Consider the following 24,339-nt stretch of genomic DNA (forward strand, 5'->3'; position numbering starts at 1 on the left):
TCTGTGTCAGCATTTATTGTGTGTCCTTACCATAACGTTAGTTACGTAATTCTGTACTTCGAACTACATTCAAAAAATAAATGTAGGATATTACTGTTTAATTCAGGCATATAAAGATGCTAAGAGTCAAAACTAGTAGACTTTGCTAGCTGGCAATTGGCTGCGATTTAGCAAAAATGTCATTACCGCAGCACATTATCAGGTTTCCTGTATATTCAATTACAAATATAATATATATTAAAATCCTAATGACCCCATGCGATTTTGTTGATTTTAAAATATGCATTTGAGACTTAAAAATAAACATTCAATTTTTTATTTTGGACAGTCAAAAGTGCCCGTAGTTGCAGAAACATACAGGACGCCTCCGCCAGGGGGAGCGCCTGCAGCCTGTCAGTTTTGTTATTGTACAAAGAAGGACCAATACGCACTCTTTACTCTATGTGGTAAAGTTTGTTTGGTCAACATTTTCCACAATTTCCAAATATCTGTCTGTGTGTATGTATGTCTGCATCTATCTATCTGTCTGTGTTGTTCGCTCAGGTTTCATGGCTTTTCCCCTCGAGCATGTGGGACTGTTTTTTGCGGCGCAGGGGCAGCGCACTTCCCTTTCGCGGAGGTACATGTTATGATGAGGTTCTCGTGGTAGAGCTCTGTGTCATTGTAATGCAGCAACCGATCGTGATTAAGTTCTCCGAATCAGCTGAAGAAAAACATTGACACAGTGCCGTGACTTAACGCGTCGTGCTTTTAAGATGTTTTCAAGATTAAAGACAATGAAAACTTCGTCTATTTAAAAGCGAAGCGCTTTTGTTTTTCTGAAGTGCCCTGCGAGATCGAAAGCAGGACGGGTGAACTGAAGAAACGGTGCAGCCTTACATAAAATGGATAAGAAGGAGACTATCATACCGTTTCTGATGGACAGCTGACTATTGCGAATAATCGCATCGGAACCGTGGAGCGTAGGGATCGCGGTCTTTGGGGCGATGCTATTGTGACATCATAAGTGACCTGGTATCATCCAAGTGCTCACGTTAGATGACTGTATGTAAAAGAGATGCATTTTTGACAGAACAGTTCAGTTGATCTATTTTTTGTGTCTCTTCTATGATATTGTAATTGTAAACATTTGTCTATGTATTAGCTGGGTGTCAATTTGGACCAGCTTGCGATGGGCACCTCAATGACCCACCGCGCCGTCATTGAGTTCACAAGGCACTACTACAGCAAAAGAGGGTGTCTGCAACCTCTGCTTTTCCTTTTAAACTGAGATGACACCATGTAGCTCCTGAAATGTAATAGCTCCAATTTTAGTTGTATTAATCTTCTTAAGCTAAGATAAAAGGCATTGGGTAGCTATTATTGGGAAACCAATGGCTTGTTAACTGGATCAGAGGCAAACTATAGCTCTGCAGAAAAAAACCCATTGAGCCACAAAACATCAGATTGTGTTCAGATTGATATCTCTATTCTATCATGTACTAAGGTCATACTAATAACAAGATCGGACTTGTCTTCAAAATTTGGGGGGTTGACAGTTTTTCTTTAAAAGTCTGGATTAAAAAGAGTTTTAGGGACTTGCCCCTAAAAGCATCACAAGCCATTGTGTATCACGGGACACCTGTTAAAAAATGGAGACCGCAGGGGACTTTGAATACAGCCGAAAAGACCTAATTGGACACGGAGCCTTTGCAGTCGTCTTCAAGGGGAGACACAAAAAGGTAAATAAGCACGAGCACATTTGTGCATGACTGGCTCTGAACCCCATCACCATCCACTCATGCAGGCTGAAAATCTGGGCCATGCTTATTTTTATGGTGACTTTATATCCTTACGTTATAATATATACAGATTTGATCATATTTCTATATCAGGTGTACGCTGTCTGGTTTGCTTATATCAAATAGAAGCACGATCAAGCATAGAAATGTTACATTTATCGTCATATTTCATGGTAACAGATTGTTTTTATGTAACGTCTGCTTGAATAGGTCACCTAGCTGCTAGAGTCATTCATTCATAAAACAACCTCTGTGAATAAGCCGACTGACGTCATTAAGACCGACCGGTCTACTTGTAACATTTGGGCGGAGGGAGCATGCATGATGTTATAAATATTGTTGTTTTACATTTACATTGCCTAAAAAAGCAAAATACATGGACTGAAATGTTGTTAGAACATTCAAACGGATGGGTGCTTACTAATACGATCCTGCCTCCCTGCCTGTCGAGATGATGATGTCATAGATTTATCAATCAGCTGAAACAGGAATAATGATGATAGAATCATTGTTTATTTAAGTGCATTCATCAAATATTTCTACTTCATAGAATGCTAATATTGGCTAATGCTCAGTGTAGCGAGCAAATCGTCATACTGTTACTATAGATAGCAGGAGTAATGGGATACACATTTATGATCTGCCCTGGTCATGACTCAATACTACTGGTAAGCAATTAAAAAACAAACATGGTTCAGCACTACAAACTGTAGTGTTGTGATCTGAATGGGGTTCAAAATGGGGAGCTGATGTAAAAAAGTTTTGAATGAAACGTAAATCAGTTGCATATTTATTAGATGTGATAGATATATCAAGGACTTTGCATTATATTTTTAATAATAATAATCTTCTAAAAGGGGTCAGTATAGAAGAGTGTAGTTTTCTCCATTGCCTTTAGCACGCTTGACTGAGCTAGTTTTCAGTGAGGCGAGATGAGTGCTGCTGCTCTCGCACGCTGGCTGCACTTGGCCACAGCACAGTGTGCCGCAAGAACATCTCCTATTAACCTACATTTACATGAAAAGCATCCTTCTATTTGTAGTTTCCACTCTGAAGCTCCTCAGCATTGGGGACAGTTTCTTTAAGCTGATGTGTGGCCCTGTGGAATCCAACTTTACATAAGAATCTGTCCAAACCGCTAAAACTCCATTATTACTCTGAGCTTTTCTGGTTCCAGAAGATTTTAGCAAATGTTAGTGTGCTCAACTAATCCCCCGATTCAAAGTGTAAAAAGTAAAATTGAAGATTTGAATTGTGAGAAAAGATTTTAATGGGAAGTTTATGTTTTGCTGAGTACATAAACCTCTTACGCTTTTCTTATCTAATATTTACAGAAGACTGATTGGGAAGTTGCCATCAAGAGTATCAACAAGAAGAATCTCTCCAAATCTCAGATTCTTCTTGGTAAAGAAATCAAAATTTTAAAGGTGAGCACTTTTTTTCACTTAATGGTGAGTGTATACACTGAATATAGTACAGTTTTGCGATTTGTACAAGTAAAATGTTTTAGTGTTTACACTTTTCATAATGCACAATATTTTTGTATAGGAACTCCAGCATGAGAACATTGTGGCACTCTATGATGTCCAGGTAATGGCACATTTACTAAACTCATGAATATGATCTCATATTATGACATGAACACTATGTTCTTTCTCTAAGTACAAATTCATAAAGCCTTTCATTCAGGTTTCCACATTCTGCACAAGCAGGGAGAGCATATGGGACTGCCCCAGTTCTTATATAAAACCACTTCTGACCGGTCACATGACCTGTAGAAAGTAATCTTTACAGAACATTGCACGAGACCTTTCTCAGAAATGATTTCTCATTATTCTCCTTTACATTGTGACTCATGCTTTGATATCATTAAAACAGTTTCCAAAGTCAGAATAATAATACAGAATTGCACACGCTATACTGTTAATCCAGATGCTGCATTTTTGCACGACAGAACATGAGAAGGCAATCTGGGAGAATGCTGTTACTGCCCAGGATGAAATAAGATTATTTCTCAGCATCCATGGGACTGAATACTGCATGCTTTACTGAAAAAATGGCAGAAGTCAGACAATTTTATTAGTGAGCTAATTCTGCCATCGATACCCTGGCTTTCTCCGTATCGCCAGCAGCATCTAATAGAGGGAGGGTTTGCCTCCTCTGGAATGGTGTGGGCCGCATTTGAGCCACTTCATTGGTTATCAGTCTCAGCTGACAGTCAATGCACTGTTCTGAAAGGGCTACTTTAAGCTTGCATTGACGTCTACAGCAGGATCAAGTACTAAAAGCTGTGTAGCCTTTAATGGCCTGGGCTGTGAGTTTAATTGTGGCTGTTATGATTCAGTCGCACATAGACCTTTCAAAAGACTCCAGTTGTTCAATAGCCTGCTTTTCCCACACAGAATAATACTTCCTGCACTTATATAAGACTCCCACTCAAAACCAGACCTGCAGGGGCCCTGGAACTCTGCCTTAGACCCCACATACTTCATTTAAGCATGCTTTTCTAGTTCAGTGTCTAGATTTGTGCATCTCAAATACAATGCTGTCATGGTACCTTTTTGTATAATTCTTTGTCTAAAATACTTGTGATTTTATGTGGTCTTTCATGTATCTATCTGCCCTCTGTATGCTTTAACCTGTAATCTCTGATATTTTATTTACATACATTTTTATATAAATTAACATTTGTAAGAGAACATTACTTATCTCCATCCATGGTTGCGTATTGGTTTTAGAAATACATTTTCTTTTGAGTCTGACACAGTGGTCCATCCCACTTGGCCTGACGTGTGTTTTTCCCTCGTGCTGAAATTGAGAAGTAGGTGCAAGTGGTGACGTATCTTCATCAGCTGTTTTTAGGGACTCACATGCTGCGTCGCTCACACAGTCAGACAGCCATAAATACATTTGTTTGTGCAACACTGAGATCTGCTTCCTGTTAACTGTTTTTTGAATCACGCAGAGTAATGCTCATCCATGCATATTTTACCCTGGGATTATCATTCCACCATACCATGTTTCTTCTGTTGTTTGAAGATGAAAAACAATATGGCTGTCAAACGATTAATTGTGATTAATCGCATCCAGAAAAAAGTTTGTGTACATAATATATGTGTACTGTTTGCATATTCATTTTGCATTATAAACACATACACATGCATATATTTAATAAAAATATAACAAATAATAAATGTTTATTTTAGTGCTGAGAATCAATTATTATTAATTAATTATATATATTAACAGAAATTAATCGCTATTACTCTGAAAAAATTCATAGCATGTGTTAATGCATTATTTTTGACGGCTCTAGTTCATTATAATTTCAGTTATTGCTAAAATATAAATAGACAGATCTTAAGATTTCCTAAATCTATATACATGTATGTGTATGATATTGTGTTTATAAATAAAAAATTAACATGCACAGTACACAGACATTATGTAAACACAAACTTTTATTCTGGATAGCAATTATTCGTGATTAATCGTCAGACAGCCCTAAAAAAACAAGAAAATCTGTTATACTATTCGCCGTTACACATTTGACTATCAAAACTGTGCTTTACAAAAGTACACAAATGAGCAGTTTTTCTTTTTTGTGTTAATCTTACTGAGCCCTTCTAAAATTGTGACCCTATCTTTGAAATTCAGGCTCATAATCTAATTATGATATAATGAGCTTTAAAATGTGATTTGTATTCATTTCACTATGATATTAATCTCTGATATTGTCTTACTCTGTTAGTATTAAAGATATCAAGATTATATTTTCACTGAATGTTCTATGTAGTGTGATTTAATGAAGAAAACATTAAATCACCAAAAAGGACAATTTTGTTGAGGTCTGTGGCTTTCCTCTCAATTTAATGAAATAGTTTATTTGCAAATATGACTCCTCGACTTTTAGGCAAGTGCATTGCTTCAAAAAGAAATGATTGGCCGTTTTACCTCTGCTCATACAGTGAATGCAAAATCATGACCTTTATCCAATACATACAGTATCTCCTGACGGCCCTGGAGAATATTGATGTTGCTCCCTTCCAAGCCCAATTACGCTAGCTTGGACTGTTGACAATGCACCGTTATTAAAGATGTTAGAAGGAATGACTTCTATTCGGCTACGGTGGGAGCGTTTGTCCTTTCACAACACAGAGAGGAGATCTTTAGATCCCACCACGCCACATTCAACATATGCAACACAGCTCTGATATCTCCCACATGTTGACGTGTGAATGGAAGCTAGTTGTGATCAATGGTAACGTCAGCACAAGTTCACAGGTGCGTGCAGGCTTAGATACAGGCACGTCGAGATGTTGGAGCGTTCTTGAGTTTTTCTGAATGGGGATCTGTGTTAGTGGAGCTGGAGAAATCTCCACAGCTTTTTTAAATACAGACTTCCAATGAGGGCTGTACAGCTCTTGTCAAATGCTATTCAATTCTGGAGACCTGTTGTAATAACAGGGTGTTGATTCTTCTGGTTTTCTGCATTTAAGAAAGGGTGCTGTTCGGTTTGGAACAAAATGTTCAAAAGCATGCAAATCAGAGAGCGTGTAAGGAATGATAAGGGCAGGAGGGATTCTAGCATGGAATGGGTGTGGTTTTGAGGCAGGGTGGGAGGAGCTGGGCCTGTTTATAAGTCACACATGCATGAGGCAGTTGTATGTGGAAGCCCTGTGTATCAAAACAAAACTCGAACTTCCTGTTATAGCACACTGTGTCCCGGTAGGGACAGATTGACTTGTTGTGCTCTGTTTTCTGTGAAGGCGGGGGAAGGAATTCAGATATAGACAGTGAAAGTGAGAGTGAGTGGTGGGCGCGGGGAAGAAAGAAGACAAGCAGCCTGGGAACTTGTTGTCATTTTTCTTAAAGGGACAGTTCCCTCAAAGATAAAAATTCAGTCATCATTTACGTACTCTTGAGTTGTTCCAAGTCTGTATACATTTCTTTGTTCTATTTATACACAGAGAAATATACTTGGAGGAATGCTTGTAATCAAACAGTTCTTGGTCACTATTGACTACATAGTGGGAAAAATGGTCCCAGAAGCTTTTGCTTTCATACATTCTTCCAAATTTCCTTTATTTTTTTCAACAGAACATATAACTGTATAAAGCAATTTTTCTTCTATGCTAGTCAATGGTGACCAAGAACTGTTTGGTTATAAGCGTTCTTCCTAATATCTTTCTCTGTGTTCATCAAAACAAAGAAATGTATACAGTTTTTGAACAACTTTAGAGTGAGTAAATGAGTCATTTGGTGGCTTTTAATATGAAAATTAAAACCCCAGTTGTTAAATCTAGGTAATCATCCATCCCTGACACCTGTTGTGTTCACTATATACAGAGTAACTGCATATCTGGAATAATATTAAGAGCACACATAACATATAACAGTTAGGGAATTGTTCTTTAAATGCACAATGCTTATCTTTCAGATGTTGAGCATAAATCGAGACAAGTTTGTTTCTTATTTCATTCGACAAACTGACTTACACATCGCAGCGTAGGCTGTCTGTGTATTTACCCGCTCAACGTAGGCAAAAGAAACATGAAAATACGCTCATTTGTTTCTCTGTATCCGTCTCTCTGACATCAGTAAGGTTCATGGCCTTGTCATTGGCAATGTGATCTGTTGTTCTATATACCTGTCCCTGGTTGATTCCCATGATGACATTCTCATCTGTATTGTCAATCTGTTTCTACCCGGTGAGTGACACCTCTGTGAAGCAGCATATCATTTATCTGACAGCTTTTGGATGTTGTTTTCTCTCTTCGTGTGCATATAGTGTAAATCACTTAGATTTCTAAGAAAAACCCATCAGCCCCTCTCAAATGGCCACACGTTTCTCAAATATTCCTAGAATTTAGACTCTAGGAATGACGCTGTAACTCAATACTGTGTGATGCAATGGTTTGATTGTCTGCCTAAAACACGCGGTCTCCTGTCATGCTTATACTTTCAGTGTTTTGCAACTTGTGTTAGTTTGGATTTCTGGTATGTTGACTGGAATGAATGGTATGAATGATTTCGATAGCAAAATACACATTTAACATTATTCTGTATTTTCAACCAAATACGCTATCTTGCGCTAAATACACATGCACTTGCATTACCTTCATGTGTCCACCTAACGTTACACTGTCTACATTTTATGTGCACCAGTGCAGTGAACAAATCTCCTTGTGTGCATAAATCAAGCACCTCTGGTGTTTAAGCTCTATGTACAAAGTCCAGTGTTTGGTAACTGACCTGTTTCTTATCCTCAAGTGTTGACATGTCAAACATAATAGATAATGGCACTACTGCTTTTTAGTTCTAATAAAACATGTTGGTAGGCAACAGCCCAAGTGAAATGTAGTCTCTTGCCAAGAAGTAAGGGGAAAAATCTGGCAAGAAGTGTTCATGACAACACAACACCAGTTGTTTATTCTTCTTTTCTGGCCCGTCCTCTCATGACATGCTTCTCATCAAATGGCTTGTGTGTTTGTGCACATCGCACTCAGTTGGTGTAAACAGAGTCACAGATGACAAAGTCAAGTTCAAGAAATAATGTGATTTAGAAGTCATTGACGTCCTCACTCCGACCGAGCCCTCCCCCTGCTCTATTTTCTTTATCCCACCCATCCTCCATCAGTGGTAGCTCCAGTTGGCCCATTATGTAATTGTACAGACCAGATAAGCAATGCCACTTGTAGCCTCTAGGCTCGATCTTAAATTCCATAAATTTCATAGAAATTGGGAAATTGGGCTTGGCTATATCCAAATCCAGAGCAAATGTTACAGAATAGGTGGGCATGAGCATATGTTGTTTCTTGAATGCTGTTTATAGACTAGGTTAACTAGTAGTCTCCTATTGAAAAAGGAGCAGGACCAATCCGTCAAAATGAAGTGGCACCCTTAGAAGTCATGCTGTTACGTGGAAGTTTGATCATCATGTTGAATGGGCGAGATGTAGAGATGATGTGGGTAGCTGTGGTGTTGACCGCTATAACAATTCCTTCCCACACTCTATAGACCCACGTTAAACGTGCATACATCCCTTTGTAAATAGATCACTCCATTACAATTCCATTAATGGGATATCCAACATGAATTTATAGCGTGCTACGTTTAGTCAAAAGAGCAGAGGAGGAAGGTCAGCTGAGGGTCTTGTGGTTTTTATTTGGCCATCTTTTTACATTTAATTCCCTCTGGATTAACACAGCCAAGTGTGTCCAAACTGTTTCAACAACAATGAGGTAAGCATACCAAGGTCTGAAACGTTTTCTTGAGATACATGGATGATTTACACATCCTGATGGTTGGTAGAAAACACGGGCCTGCAAACCTAACATTGGTGTTGAGGAATGTTTGTGAATTTTGTGCTGTTTTTGACAGAAAATATGTGATCAAAATGCCTTGTTTTGTCTTTCAGGAAACACCAAGTTCTGTGTTCCTGGTTATGGAGGTAAGCAGGTAGCATTATCTGCATGAGTATTATGCTTTCTATCTCAATCTCACTTTCTCCACACGGTCATGTTTTTAGAATAGTCACGTGGACGCTGCGCGCATAATGTTTCACAGCTATGCTTTCTAGTATTGCTCAACACTGCATTCACTGAGGGAGAAACAAACTGATCTCCTCTGGAAGCCAGACTAAAAATATCCATTCAGGGAAAACAATTTCAAGAGCTTTTAAATCCTGTCTGTCTTTGGCTTGTAATAGTTGACCGAAACCTCACATGTACCATCTGACCAAATAACACGCTGCCTTTCTGAGTATTGTTTATTGGAAGCAGTGTGTGAGATCTGAGAGGTTATTTGGCTGCTATAGAGTTTGGCGGGTCTACATTTAAAATGCTTGTAAACACCAAATTTAGAAAAATTTAGGAAATAATTTTCATGATGTAATTAGGTCTTTTGGTTACTGTTCTGTGTTGGGATGACCATCTGAATGTTTTTCCTCTTATGGTTCATAAATCAGAGTTTACACAGCATCTTAAAATTTTGCAATTGTGATTTCATGACCTGGATTTTCTTTTAATAAATTGAAATAATGGACATATTTAATTATAATTTTATAATTTTATTCTCAGCTCTGAAATAGTTAACTGACCAGATTATTTTGTGATTGCTCCTTTGAAGTAAACTTGGTGGCAAGCCAGCATGATAACATCAGTCTGTCCATTAAGTAATACATTCCAGAAATGTCCTTAACAGGATAGTTCACCCGATATTAATTTATTTCATTTATTCACCCTCATTGGAATATCCAGCAACTCATTAATGATCAAGACATAAAGCTTACATAGCTTTTAATTGTTGTGTATTGAACGTCAAGTAAAATCTTTCTTTTCTTTGTATTTTCTCTTTTAGTACTGCAATGGAGGAGACCTGGCAGACTATTTGCAAGGTGAGCAATTTTTAAGGCGCTGCAAGGTGCTTTTATATTTCAATAGTTAAAATACTTAAAGCTGTTGAAGATAGAGGCAGTGAGCTGAATCTAGTTAGCGTGATGTGGTACATCTTTACCAATGGTTAAAGACTCAATGTAGCAGAGCTGAAATGTCTGTCCCAGGGGCTCAATCTCAGTTTACACTCTCAGAGAGACACAGTTGACACTATTATCATATATACTGTGTAGTCAGAGCTCACTGCCGTTTGCCCTCATAACTATAGAGACTAAATAAGCGAATTATGTAAATAGTAATATGTAAATGATGTGTGCCTTAATTTGTTGTTGATGAACTGATGCGTTACCGGTGAGAGAATGATTGGTGTATCAACCACGTTCTCATTGTGTGTATGACTCTGAGGGCATTATAAAGATAACTCAGGTGTCTTTGTGTGTGTGTGTGTAACAGAAAACCAGTGGGTTGGCTGGACTGTTACCCCTTGCTATGTTCTAACTTAGATTGTTATCTGTGTACAACAGTTCTGTACAGGTGAATGCTCCCACATCAGATGACACAGTACAGCATGCGTCAACACCCTCCTCCCAATTAAATTATGGAATTGTTCTTAGTTATACAGCTATACAACCTCATAACCACTCCAAAGATGTGTAAAACTGAGTTTTGTGATCTGTTGCGATCATAATTGCTTTGTTTACAGTGCAGATTGGGAGAAGGGAATCCTCTTAACAGCTCAGTGGATTAGACCATGTTTTGTTTAAACAGTGCCCTGGACCGACATCACTACTTGTAATGCCCCTGAGCAGCTTCTGATTTGTCCCATGCACACAAATTAGGGGACCACTCTTATAATCCTAGTTTAGATGAGTGTAGTGTACATCCTAAAATATATATATATTTTTAAAACCAGATATGTTTTAGAGAACAAAAGTCAGTGAGGATGGGTGTTTGTCAAACTTAAAATAGAACACAAAACAATACTATTACAAGATTGGGGTAATATACCTGTAACGTAATATTTTGGTATCTTTCAAAATGTTGATGATTCTGAATATGTATAACTCAAATGTTGTGTGTATGTACAGGACAGTATATATCTTTCCACAACTTTGTCGCTAGCTGAATTACTTGTTGGGATCATCGTTGGCACATTAGTTCAACAATAATTGATATTTTCAATGTTTTTCTCATTTTTAGTGCTGTCAAAATCAATTAAGCGTGATTAATAGAGTCCGGTCAAATCCAATGAATGAATCAATTAATCGAATTGGTTTCCGTGATAAATTGATTAAAAAGGTTTGTGTTTACAGTATATAATACATTGTATATGTATATGAAAAAACACAAACATACATGTTTATTTTTAAGAAATATGAGTAATATACTGTATATTTATATTTATACATAATTAAAACATGAAAAATGAAAAAAGAAATGTTAAATATATATTTATGCAAATACTTGTTAGAGAGCATATACACATTTATGTGTGTGCATTTATACAAATGCAAAAATACACGCCACAAACTCATTATATAAACACAAACGATCAACTGAATAGTTGTATATTGTCTGCACAGTTATTTTGATGATATATCATATTGTATTAATCGCCCAGCTCTGTCCGAATGTTAATTTGACCCAAAAAACGTCTTCAGGTCAATATCAATGTCATTTTTAGAAGTTTCAGTGAATGTGTTGCTCAGCAGCGCCATGTCTTTGCACTTTCAGCCAAGGGTACACTCAGAGAGGACACACTAAGGGTCTTTCTACAGCAGATTTCAGCAGCCATGCGCATCCTCAACAGCAAGGGGATCATTCACCGAGACCTCAAACCTCAGAATATTCTGCTGTCCTACATAGGCCGCAAGAAATCCGGCATCAGCGGCATACGCATCAAGATTGGCAAGCAATGACACAATACTTTCCAACATATAGAATAGTTGCGAACATTCAGTGTAATATATAATAAATAGCAAACATTTTATCAATATCACCAGTATCACCCGTTTTTGATTCTGTTGTCTCATTGTTATATTCCATTGTTCAGCCTGTGCAGGAGTCAAAATTCCAGACAACATTATGTTGCTATTAATAACACTGGCGCGCTTTCTGTTTAACAGCTGACTTTGGTTTCGCAAGATATCTCCAGAGCAACATGATGGCCGCCACTTTATGTGGATCACCGATGTACATGGTAACCACTCACCTATTGCCGTTTCATATTTTTGAAATACTGTACTGTAGAGACAGGAGACATGTGCAGCACTGTGTTCTTACTCTGACTTGCCTCCTTAGGCCCCAGAGGTGATTATGTCCCAGAACTACGATGCTAAAGCCGACCTGTGGAGCATTGGGACTGTCATTTACCAGTGCCTGGTGGGAAAGCCACCATTCCAGGTGATACACACAACAAACACAAGGTCAAAAATTAAACAGTGTTTTTAATACTTACCCTTCTTTATTGTTTTATGTATATGTTTTACCAGGCGAACAGTCCTCAAGACTTGAGGATGTTTTATGAGAAGAACAAGACTCTTGTGCCAAAGTAAGAATGTTGACTTATATTCTTTTTGCTCTAGACATACATCACAACGATGCTAAACATAGTATTGTAATACAATCGTAATATAGTCAAAGGGATAGTTTACCAAAAATTCTGTCCTTATTTACACGTCCTCATTTCATTTCAAACCTGTATGGTTTTCTTTCTTCTGCAAAACAAAAAAAGAAGACACTTTGAAGAACATTGGTAACCAAAAACCGCTGTTCCCCATTGGTTTTGCATCCATACAATGGAAGTCAGTGGGGTTTTGATTATCGAAACATCTTCTTTTGTGTTCTGCAGAAAAAAACAAAGTCACAAAGGTTTAAAATTTTAAGAGGGTGAGTAAATGACGACAGCATTTATAAAGCAAGCTTTATGTTCACAGCATCCCGAGAGAAACCTCTCCTCATCTGGAATCTCTGCTTCTGGGTCTGCTCCAAAGGAACCAGAAGGACCGTATGGATTTTGGTCAGTTGTTGCAGTGCATTATGGGATTTCAGCTTTGCTGATCACCTTGAAACACCATATTGTTCTCATTTAATGTTTTTTGTCTGCAGACACCTTCTTCAATCATCCTTTCATGGACCCATCATCGACTATTAAAAAATGTAAGTAAGAAGGTTTCAGAAGCAAGTTAGATGTTTTGCTGCACACAACATTTCTAACAATGTTTTTCTTTTTTATTCAGCATGCCCTGTGCCAGTGCCTACATGTCCTGGCTTGGTCTCAGACAGCACATGTGGCAGCTCTCCATCCTGTCGATATATCTCTCCTCCAGTAAGTCCATCGCTTTAGGTTGCCATACCTAAATCTACAGTCACACCATAACAAGTGTTAAGAGCCTCAAATTAAGGAGGAGTTTAATAGCACTGACTGAACTCAACCTTTGTGTTGCAGTCACTTCCAGACATGCAGACTCTCCCTGAGGATGTGTTGTCTTCTCCACCTCTCGGCCCTCCCAACTACCTCCAGCTGTCCAAAGAGTCGGGTGGCAGCACAAGCAGCAAGAACTCCTCCTGTGATACTGATGACTTTGTGCTGGTGCCGCATCTCTCTGGAGAGCAGTCCTGTGAGTCACTGAACATAGAACGGACACAACTCTACTGGTTTAGCAGGCACTAACACAGTGGTTCGCAACCAGGTGTATGTGTACCTAGAGGGCTACTTAAAGGGATACTTCACCCCAAGAATAAAAAATCTGTACTCCTTCTATCATGTTGTACTCTCATGTTACTCTCTTTCTGCTGTGGAACACATAAGACGATATTTTGAGAAATGTCTTAGTGGTCCATACAACGGAAGTCAATGGTGGCCAATGTTATCAGTTAATTTTGCGTAGTTCTCATTTCTGCCTTTTTCTGTTCTCAGATGACCTTCCGATGGGGGCTGTTGGCCGCAGGCCGTCGAGTGAATTCCTATTGTGTGGAGGGTGAGTGTGACACGAATATTAAAATGTTCTGAAACCATCAAACCACGCAAGTATACGTATGCAAATGTTAGACAAGGACTTTAGTGGATTTAGCCTGTTGACAGCTTGGTTCTGGAAATCAGGTCTATACTTGTTGATCAAACCGTATAGATATATGCTAATATAAGGATTAGCGAACTGATCCATTTGCTTTGTTGATGTCATTTGGGATATTTATGGTATTCTCTAGTCCCAAACGATTTATTGATGAAGGTAAACGCCAGTGTAGATACCAGCAGTGTTGTGTGAGTTTGGGTGGCGGCTGTTTTGTGCAGTAGGAAACTGGCGGGATGTGGTGAATCAAACGACCGGTGAATGAGAGTCCTTTGGGAGGGGGCGCCTATATGTTTGTGCTCCAAATCTAAGAATAGACACTGATGTAAATTCTTCTCATCTGCATGTGTGATTTAAAACCGTTTGGATTTTGTGGAGGGACTTTGGTTTTTACCCAGAGGTGCATGAATCGAACACTGGTCTGCTTTTTATGACTAGATAGTTTGTCATGGTGGAATTATGCAATGGATCGGACATATAATTTATACCAGGTGAAGTAATGTTTAACTATGCATCTTTTAATATGTTCTGAATAGGAATCATAGTTTGGGGTCTCTGTTATTTATATCAAACAGTTTTGATGTTGCGTGAGTTCATGCATACACAACCACTTCCTGCTTCTCAGAGGCTTCATGTTTCTTCTCTTGTAGAAGCATGATAGCAGACGTACTCCACCTTCTCCTGCTTGTCTATTTGTGTTCAGATAGGTGCAAAACTCCACATACATTGTTTGATGAACTATTCCTATAAAGAGCTTTTGTAGTAACAAATTCTAGTTTCTAACTTTTTTAATTGGTGCATATTAAACGTTGAATCCCTAATCCGAAACATGAGTAATAAGGTGGTTGCATTGGCAAGTAAAATATTTATTTATTTATACATTTTAATCTTTTCCAATTTGTTTGGAAATTTCAGTACCCTCCCATGTGTGTTTCTTGACATACAGTGCCTCCTCATATATGTTGCAGTTGTTGTGTTGTGCCATGCTGAACCGACACGGTCAAACAAAGAAAGTGTCTTTGTGTGCTGTTGCCGTGCAGGCTGGTTAATGTCTCACGTGTAGCCATGGTCCTCCCCCTCTCGCCACCTCATTACATAATCTAAGACTCTGGACCTATAAACAACAATTCCTTTTTGCTCCCGTTTCCCTTTTTTAGAGCCCTGTGTGCACTGCACACCCCTCCCAAACATGACCCAGTCATGACATCTGTGAAAAAAACGATTTGTCCTTGATAGAAAGAGAACAAGCTGTTTTTTCTTTGTCTTAAATGACTCTTAAATGTAGGTGGACCCAGCACATGTTTTTTGCCTGAAAGCACAACCCATATTTCCTATGACCCACCCACTTCCCCTTTCTCCTCTCTGCTGATTGGCCAAGGCTTTGTGTTTACACACTATCTCCTCCTCTTCTGTTTCTGCCATGCCCTCGCAGAAACCGCTGTTGCTTACTGTAGCCAACAAAGTTTGAAACCTATTGAAAACGTTTAAACTGTTAATTAATTTCATCTTGTAACAAAACATGTCAAGTTAAATGGGACTGAGGATTTTGTCAGGGTTTTGTTGCAGAGATGGTTTTGGAAAATCGTTCTGAGTGGATTGCAACCTTGTTTTCTGGGTTTCTCAGGCAGCCTCAGCCATCCGCTGGACAGACTCCAATGGTGTCACCACGAAGCGAGACCACCCCGATACCTGTGCCCACACAGGTACGAAACTATCAGCGTATCAAACAGAATCTCTCCAGCAGCCCAACAACCACGCTTTACGGCTCTCCCAGGTACGTGATTTATGTAAAATGTGGAACGGATTGATTTCATAACATCTTAAATCTATTTTATATAGCGATTATTTTGAAAACCTACTGAATCTAATCTAAATAACGTTTTTTACTGCTTTTTCTGACTCACTGCTTTCCACTTAAAGTGATAGCTCACCCAAAAAGGAAAAATCTTGTTATTTACTCTATTCAAACCTTTTTGACTTTCTTTCTTGTGCAGAACACGAAAGAAGATATTTTTAAGAAAGTCGGTAACAGAACAACACTGGCCCCCATTCACTTCTATTGTATGGACACAAAACCAATTGAAGTGAATGGTTGCCGGTTCACAACATTCTTCAAAATGTCTTCTTTTGTGTTCTGCGTAAGAAAGAAAGTCATACAGCTTTGAAATGACAAGAGGGAGAGTAAATGATGACAGATTTTTTATTTTAGGGTGAACTATCACTTTAAGTTAACATCATTGTTTTATAATTTCCTCAACCCTACTTCAGTCCAAATATATGACTGTACTGTGCATATAAATGTTGTATTTATAAACACATTTACATACATGCATATATTTAATAAAAATATAAACAATCATAATTATTTATATATATAACTTTAATTATTGGTATATTACAAATAAATACATGTAAATATTTTCTAAATATATTAATTTTCAATAAGCAACCCCCTAAATAAAACAGCCAGTATAATGGTGCTGCTTTTGTTATTTAGGGGATTGAGGGGATGGGTTTGGGGTTTTTAGGCAGGTGGTTAGCAGAGAGATAATAACTGCCCCACCTTCCCCCATTAAGTCAGGCCAGCCTTTAGCAGCTGCTTGGCCCACTTAGACAGGTTCCAGGGTTCTGTGTATATATCTGTATACTGTGCATATTAATTTTGTTACATAAATGCATATATTTATCAAAAATATACAAAATCATAAATATATTTCTGTAACTTAAATTATTGGTAAATTATGAATAAATACATGTAAAAATATGCACATTTAAAAACAACCCAATGAATAAATGAGTGGTTTTACTAATAATATAATCTATTCTTCATTGCTACAGGTCAGGTACAGTGCGTCGCTCCAACACTAGCCCCATGGGCTTCCCTAAAATGGTTTCTGGGTCTCCCAGTCCGGCAGACACCGTACAAACCATAGGGCGACGTCTTTCAACAGGCAGCTCTCGACCTTACTCCCCTTCTCCACTAGGTAAGAGTCCACTCTGTTATTACTTCATTCATTTCAACATTATTTGAGAAACGATTGGACAGACATGTTCTGACATTTACGTTTGTTTTTTTGTGTGTATTTGTTCCCTAGTGGGGACTATTCCTGAACAACTCGGCCACTGCTGCTGCGGACATCCCCAAAGCCATGAGGCACGCAGTCGCAGTTCTTCGGGTGGTAAGTTTACAGCACTACTGTACTCTACCGTTAAAGGGATACTTCACCCAAAAAAGAAATTCTGTCATCATTTACTCATCTTCGAGTTGATCCAAATCTGTATAAATGTATTTGTTCTGGGGCACTTTTGACTACCATTGTATTTTTTCCTACTATGGTAGTCAATGGGGGGCAGCATCTGTCTGGTTATAAGCATTCTTCCAAATATCTTTCTCTGTGTTCATCAGAACAAAGACATTAATACAGATTTGGAACAACTCGAAGGTGAGTAAATGTTGACAGAATTTTCTTTTTTGGGTGAAGTATCACTTTAACAAGCGGTTGCCACAGTCGTTTTGTCCCAGTGGGTCACAGTGTCTCTGGTCTCTTATGCTCATAGAAGCACAACTACTTGTTATGACTGAGAGCTCAACAAAGGATCAGGAACAATGTCTGCTTGTCCAAACGACCGTGTGGCCCATGAGCTTTCATGTACTGTAAAACCTCTTCAAAGCTCCAGTCAAGCACTAAAAACTGATGAACTTGTACATAATAAACTCATTGACCCTCTGTTATGTTTTATAATTCTTATATTGCCACCTAGTGGTTGAGTCATTTAATGTGTGATGTCATGGCAATATTACATTATGCCAACAGAGCAGTTTAACTAAAGATAAACACTTGATATTAGTTGTATAACTTGTTGTTATGTTTTAGGTTCCCCTGTGCCCTCCTCTCAACTACTTGGAGCTCGTCTTCAGAGCGCGCCCACGCTAACTGACATCTACCAGAACAAGCAAAAGCTACATAAGCAGCTGTCTGACCCAGTGCACCCCACCTCATCAGCCTACCCCACCAGCCACTCCCCGCAGCTCAGTCGCCCCGGCAACCTTGGTACCTCACCAACCAAACACCTTGGCTCCTCTCCTCGGACCTCTGACTGGTTAACCAAGTCGCCTCTACCCACCATTATTGGCTCTCCAACTAAGGTAAGTTATTAAATATAATCTGCGATGTTGAAGTGATTGTTCACCACAAATGAAAATTCTGTCATCAGTTACGCGCCCTCATGTGGTTCCAAACCTGTATGACTATTCTGAGGATCACAAAATAAGATATTATGAAGAACATTGGTAACCAAACAACACTGCTCCCCATTGACTTCCATTGTACGGACACAAAACCACAAAGTGGTTCTCCCAAAAAATTATTTTGTGTTATGCCTATAAATAGTCATACAGGTTTTGAATGACATGAGTGTGAATAAATGGGACAAAGTTTGTATTTTTAGTGAAATATGCATGCAACACATACATGCTTGCAAGAATATTTTTCAGATAATAATCAAGTTGTTTTCCATCCAGGCAACTGCTCCCTTCAAAATCCCTAAAACTCAAGCTTCATGCAATCTTCTGGCCCTGGCATCTCAGCAGGGTATAGCCGAGAGCCCCAACCCAACTAAAATACTTATGGATGGACGTGACCTCTGTGCACATCATTGCTCGGCGTATCCTAGCAGCCGCCAATCAGCACCCGAGGCCAGCAAGACTTCCTTTGGCAGGTCAGCAAATGTTGCAATCTCTATCCAACTGATTTGCATGCATGCTTCGCATAGCCATTGGTTATACTACATACTAAATGCATTCATTAACAATATTAGGATTATTTCTCTCAGGTCTGTGAGTGCCGGGCGACTATCAGAACAGCCAGTAAGAATCACTTTGGGAGGACAGCCATACCAGGGCAGCACAGATAGCCTCAACACAGAGAGACCTATGGACACAGGTAGCCATTATTATAACACTCATAATGCTGCATAGTGAACAAAACGTGACCCAATTGTATGTAAGTCCAGTTTATCGTGTCATTACTTTATTTTTGAATGCTACACCCATCATTCAAGCTTCTCCTCAAAAGCTTTGGCCTGCATGAAGTCCTTTTTTTACCTGCTTGTGTTTGTATGTGTTTTAATTGGCTGAGTATGTCAGTGACCCCTGTATGTGCATCCCTTCCCCAGCCCCAGCAGGGACTTTCGGTTTGCCGGTGGGTGGGGCAAGTCCCCGCACGGTTATGTTCACGGTGGGCTCACCCCCCAACAGCTGCACCCCTCCCATGTGTAGCCATCTTGCCTCCCGCCCACGCACCACCTCAGGTGAGGAGCTTCGCTTCGTAAACCTGATTTTGCTTTATGCACTTCCTCAGCTTGCTACACCATTGTTCATTATGTAGTGCATCTGACGCATGGAAGTGAAGCTTAACTACTCAAAATGAGTCAATGTCACTGATTTCTCTCTTTGCATCCACAGTAGGCTCCAACAGCTCAGCAGGCTCCTTGTGTTCCACCAGTGGAAAGGTGTATATGGGCTCTCCCCCGGGTATGACTGTATGCAACTCCCCGCCGGGAGCTGAAGCAGGTCCAAGCAGTTTGCGCTACGTCCCTTATGGCACCTCCCCACCCAGCTTGGAAGGATTCATCACCTTTGAAGCACCGGAACTGCCGGAGGAGACGCTAATGGAGGTGAGAGAGAGTTTGATGGCAGATCAAAGCTTACAGATTCCAGCTAGTCCACATGACCGTAAAGATCATCTAACGGACGTGTGTGTGTTTATTTGCCAGCGAGAGCACACGGACACACTGATGCACCTGCGCATGATGCTGTCCTTCGCCGATTGCGTTCTAGAGATCGCTTCTCTTCGGGCCGGAGGACAAGATTTAAGTGCGTCTGCGGCCTCGCTTTATGCACCTCAGGACAGCGTGGTAGTGGATCAGATCAGCCAGCTCAGCAAGGAGTGGAGGTATGAAAAGCCCCTTCAGTACACTTGATATTGGTTGGACGCACATGAGAAATATTGAACAATGTGAGATTTTGTAGCATAGATATAAATATATAGATGCCTCATTCAAGCACTCCAGCCATGTAGACGTGTCCACCATCTTGGAACGGTCCACTGACGTCACTCACAGTTTGCTAGCATGCCCCAACACTGCATAGCCATGGCTGGGTAAACCACAGGGATTTAAATTCTCCAAACATGGGATAGCCTTTTGCGGTTGTCATGTGTTTGTGTAGCAGATATCATTTTGGAGTTTAAACAACAATAAATATGTTTGCATAATCGTACACAGTCATCTTGAGTCTTAACAGACCGGCTCGCACCGTTCCAATATGGCAGACGACCTACGTATACAAACAGATGCTAATGCGGCATCTAGTTTTTATACTATGTTTTGTAGCATATATATAATGCTGGTCATCTCATACAGGCAGATGGAGCAGTTGGTGTTGTACATGAAAGCCGCACAGCTGCTGGCCTCCTCGCTGCACTTGGCCAAGGCTCAGATCAAGTCTGCCAAGCTCAATCCATCCACGGCTGTCAAACAAGGTGAGAAGCTACATTTGACACTTTGAATTATATCACCATTTAATTATTTTAAAAAAAAACGTTAAAGGAAAGAGTCATGAGGTTATGAGGAACATAAGTGTTTGACATTACAACAGTAAACCTCTTCCTCATTCTGATCTTCAGTGATTAAAAGTCTGAATGAGCGGTACAAAAGCTGCATTCCGCTGTGCCGTCGCCTCACGGACAAACTGAACCACTTCTTCTCCGACAAGCAGCAAATCGTCGACGAGATCAACGGTGTGACGGCGGAGAAGCTCATCTATAACCATGCTGTAGAGATGGTAAGTTGAGATACATCAGACAAAGACTACATTAAATCCGATTGTTTTGCTCATATAGTATGTGCCGGTTTAAGAGACTGCATGTGCTGGTCCTTAGCTGGTTTAATCTGGTCCTGAGCTGGTGAGGAACCAGCACATGACCAGCTTAAACCATACCTGTCAATTTTCACGGGAGTCTCCCATTTTTCACACCCATCTCCCGCCTGCCTCCCATTGTGTTATTTCTCCCGAGAAACTCCCGTTTTTCTGTTATTTCTCCTTTGAAACTCCTGGACCGATGGGAACCAGAACAAGTTCACGGGGTGGCTCTGTGGCTTGAGCCTGCCCTCACAGGCTGGCGCCATTTGGTAGGCGCCACTCAGTTCAGCTTGTTTCTTCTTCTATGAGCGCTGTTATGAGATGTCATGCCGCTTTCTCCTGGGTCCTAAAGTACACACTTTTCTCACAACACACGCAGACAGATGATTTGCTGAATTGTGTTGTGTTTATATGAAAATCTGATTTACTCACTTGAGGTTGTTTAATCTGAACTTTACTTCATGCACCCCAACGTGTCATGACTAATATTAATGTTATTTATTTTATGTAAATCAAACAGAAGTAGATTTACAGGTAAACTTTTTTGTTTGTGTTTGGGGAGGGGTAATTTGGGTGTAAGGGTTGGGGGAGGAGTTAGTCCTGTTTTGTATGGTAGCAAAATTCGACAGGGTAGCATTAATCGACCTAACACCAGCTTGCGCACACCCTGAAAGCGGACTGCTCCGGGAATGCTCTCAAATTGCATCATGATTTTCGCATGTCTGTTTGAGTAAAACTCTATATGTTTGTATAACAGGTGCAGTCAGCGGCACTAGATGAGATGTTCCAGCATACAGAAGACATCGCGTATCGCTACAACAAAGCCTCGCTGCTTTTAGAAGGCCTGTTGAAGATTCTCCAAGATCCAGCTGATATTGAAAATGTCACGAAATGTGAGTGAAACTGCTGTGTGTACCGTGCGGGTACTTGCTTTTTGTATCCATGATTTTAACACTTTTCACCTTTGTGTTGTGCAGACAAGGCAAGCGTGGACCGGAGGATCTCTGCTTTGTGTTACTGCACCGTTACCCTGTATGAATAAAGACTGAAAACCTGGCTGATGCTCTCATTCCAGGGACCATCATCTTCTCCAACTACACAGAGAAGACTTGAAGAACACTTTGTCCCTTGTTTTTGTTTTGTAGCAGTCAAAGCACTTTCAGTTCCTTTTCTCTATGTACATCTTTCAGTCGCAAGAAGTAACGGACGTAATATAACTTCAAATGAAAGTTCACAGTTCACTACCAAAGATAAATTCTTCAAACAGATTTTACTGTATGTAAAAGTTGTCGGACTCGGATGTCTCTTCTTTTTTCTGTCCCACGCCACAACAGGTGGGACACATCAGACTTCTATTCCCTTTTTTTACACAAACTGAAGAGACTAAGATACTCAACAATGGTCAGGATTACAAATCATTGTTCTTTACAGCACATGTTTTGATTATTTATTGGCTTATGTTAGTGTTCTTAATAATGGTGTTGAAAGATGACACGGTCGGGTGTTGAGACCCATATCTTACCACAGTTATTGTCAATCCGAGGGTACAACACACTTATCACAACCAAACACACACTTACAGTACACACAAACACAGTCACAAGGTTCCTCATACATGTTGACGTAACGTAGAGATAAGCCTAAAGGAGGAATCTGTTGTATTTACAAAGCTCAGCTTTGAAGCAAATGCACTTTATTGAGGCAGATGTGGAAGATTCTTGTCCTAGAAGGTCTGGGAAGGAAGAAAGCAGTGATGGAGAGACACCCTCTATAATTCCTCCATCCTTTTATACTAGTGCCATCATTGCATGGCTCCAGTTTGTTCCCATCTCCATATCTGAAAGACATTGAGCATGAGGATGGACAGACGCTCTTGTGCAAGAATGGAAATGTAGTTGAAGTCTGTTGTCCGAGTTATTCTGGGCCTCAAGGTGAATCATTAATTATGGTCAAAATACTTGAGTAGTTACTTTTCTTTTGATTCAGCCGTACTGAAAAGTTTTTATGTTCATATTAAAACTGTAGCTTTTTTTAACGGATATTTGACCTGTAAATACTTGTACATTCTGCACGTATGTTTTTATTTTAGTGTGAATGCAAGTGAGCACAGCGTGTGATTGGAGAAGGTGGATGCTGCTCCCACCCCTGCCCCTCAATCGAAGAGCACAAGATTTTTTATATTTAGGTATTTCTTTGTAAATCTGTTGGACACTGACAACCTCCGAGAGTTTTCACTCAAATTGTTCGAGGCTGCACAGAAGACCTCACTTTGCGTGGCAGCTCCAAATAAACACCCACAAATATCTTGTGTAAACAATTCATTGACTGTGCAGGATGTGGATGTCGCTGGTTAACAGAAGATCGTGGGCACTGCCAAGCGTCGCCTTGCCAGCTCTGCATTTCCCCACTCACCCATTGTGCTCAGAACAGTGTTCGTGAAACTGGACTTAAAGTGCGTAAATGGCCAGTTCAGGATGCCGAATAACTGAAAGCATGACTTATGACATGAATAGTCTACTTGCGCTTGTATCAAACTCTCTGCTCCCTCTCCTGCACTCACGCCCTGAGACTCTCCCCAGCTTATTCCTCGTTTATTTTTACTGTGGCACCCTGTGAGCCAACAAAGCCTTTACTGTACAGAAAGAGAAGGCAGAGTTATCTTCTCCCGCTCTGTAATCTTGTACTAAATCCATGCATATCTCTGTAGTAGTAGGACTTCCCTATCCAGCTGTGAGAAGAACTGTACAGATTTTTTCCATTAGAAAAGACTAGTGAGCACATGTACCTGTGAATGTTGGAATGTATTTGCCCTTTCAATCGCACCTTTTTCTTACAACGCTTAGAACCAGCCTATCACAACCTGATAAGACAAGACACCAGGCTATGTTTCCCAGCTCCATTGATTGTCAGTGACAAAATGTTAATGTTTGAATTCATGTGTTTTACCGAGGGCATCTGTATTTGGTCCGAAACTGTAGAAATGCAGCTTTTGTTTATTATTAAACAGATACATTTTATCCTGTTATCCAAGCCTTGTGGGTTTTGTAGTTCACAAACATGCTGAGGACTACAGAATAAAGCACTATTAAAAGCATAGGCCTATGTCTGTTAGCACAGGGGTTCTTTTCCCCTGATTATTCATTCACTTTACTCGCACATGAATACAG

General features: G+C 39.8%; 1 protein-coding gene across 2 annotated transcripts; it reads left to right on the forward strand.

Moving 5' to 3' along the window:
• The first annotated feature begins 606 nt into the window (after positions 1 to 606).
• On the forward strand, positions 607 to 24,197 carry ulk2 (unc-51 like autophagy activating kinase 2). Of its 2 annotated transcripts, none has more exons than XM_079481641.1 (27): positions 607 to 1,721; positions 3,116 to 3,208; positions 3,330 to 3,371; positions 9,202 to 9,234; positions 10,143 to 10,179; positions 11,912 to 12,085; positions 12,304 to 12,377; positions 12,479 to 12,580; positions 12,670 to 12,728; positions 13,114 to 13,196; positions 13,286 to 13,336; positions 13,417 to 13,505; positions 13,626 to 13,797; positions 14,097 to 14,157; positions 15,875 to 16,024; positions 17,089 to 17,234; positions 17,346 to 17,429; positions 18,126 to 18,397; positions 18,773 to 18,969; positions 19,084 to 19,193; positions 19,426 to 19,560; positions 19,715 to 19,926; positions 20,026 to 20,204; positions 20,674 to 20,792; positions 20,937 to 21,094; positions 21,930 to 22,065; positions 22,150 to 24,197. In XM_079481641.1, the coding sequence occupies exons 1-27, from the start codon at positions 1,632 to 1,634 to the stop codon at positions 22,212 to 22,214; spliced, it is 3,123 nt and encodes a 1,040-aa protein (XP_079337767.1). In that variant the 5' UTR covers positions 607 to 1,631; the 3' UTR covers positions 22,215 to 24,197. The 2 variants fall into 2 exon arrangements, with proteins under 2 accessions (XP_079337767.1, XP_079337768.1); XM_079481642.1 differs by having other exon boundaries at positions 19,718 to 19,926.
• Positions 24,198 to 24,339: the final 142 nt, after the last annotated feature.

Source organism: Barbatula barbatula (genome assembly GCF_947034865.1).
Source record: "Barbatula barbatula genome assembly, chromosome: 19".
In the NCBI taxonomy this organism is placed as follows: domain Eukaryota; kingdom Metazoa; phylum Chordata; class Actinopteri; order Cypriniformes; family Nemacheilidae; genus Barbatula; species Barbatula barbatula.

Bases quoted from the DNA above. Each gene is read 5' to 3' on its own strand.
- ulk2 (XM_079481641.1), top strand. From the start codon at position 1,632: ATGGAGACCGCAGGGGACTTTGAATACAGCCGAAAAGACCTAATTGGA. The intron at 3,209-3,329 runs GTGAGCACTTTT...ATTTTTGTATAG, and splicing joins AAGAAATCAAAATTTTAAAG to GAACTCCAGCATGAGAACAT. The intron at 14,158-15,874 runs GTGAGTGTGACA...TGGGTTTCTCAG, and splicing joins GAATTCCTATTGTGTGGAGG to GCAGCCTCAGCCATCCGCTG.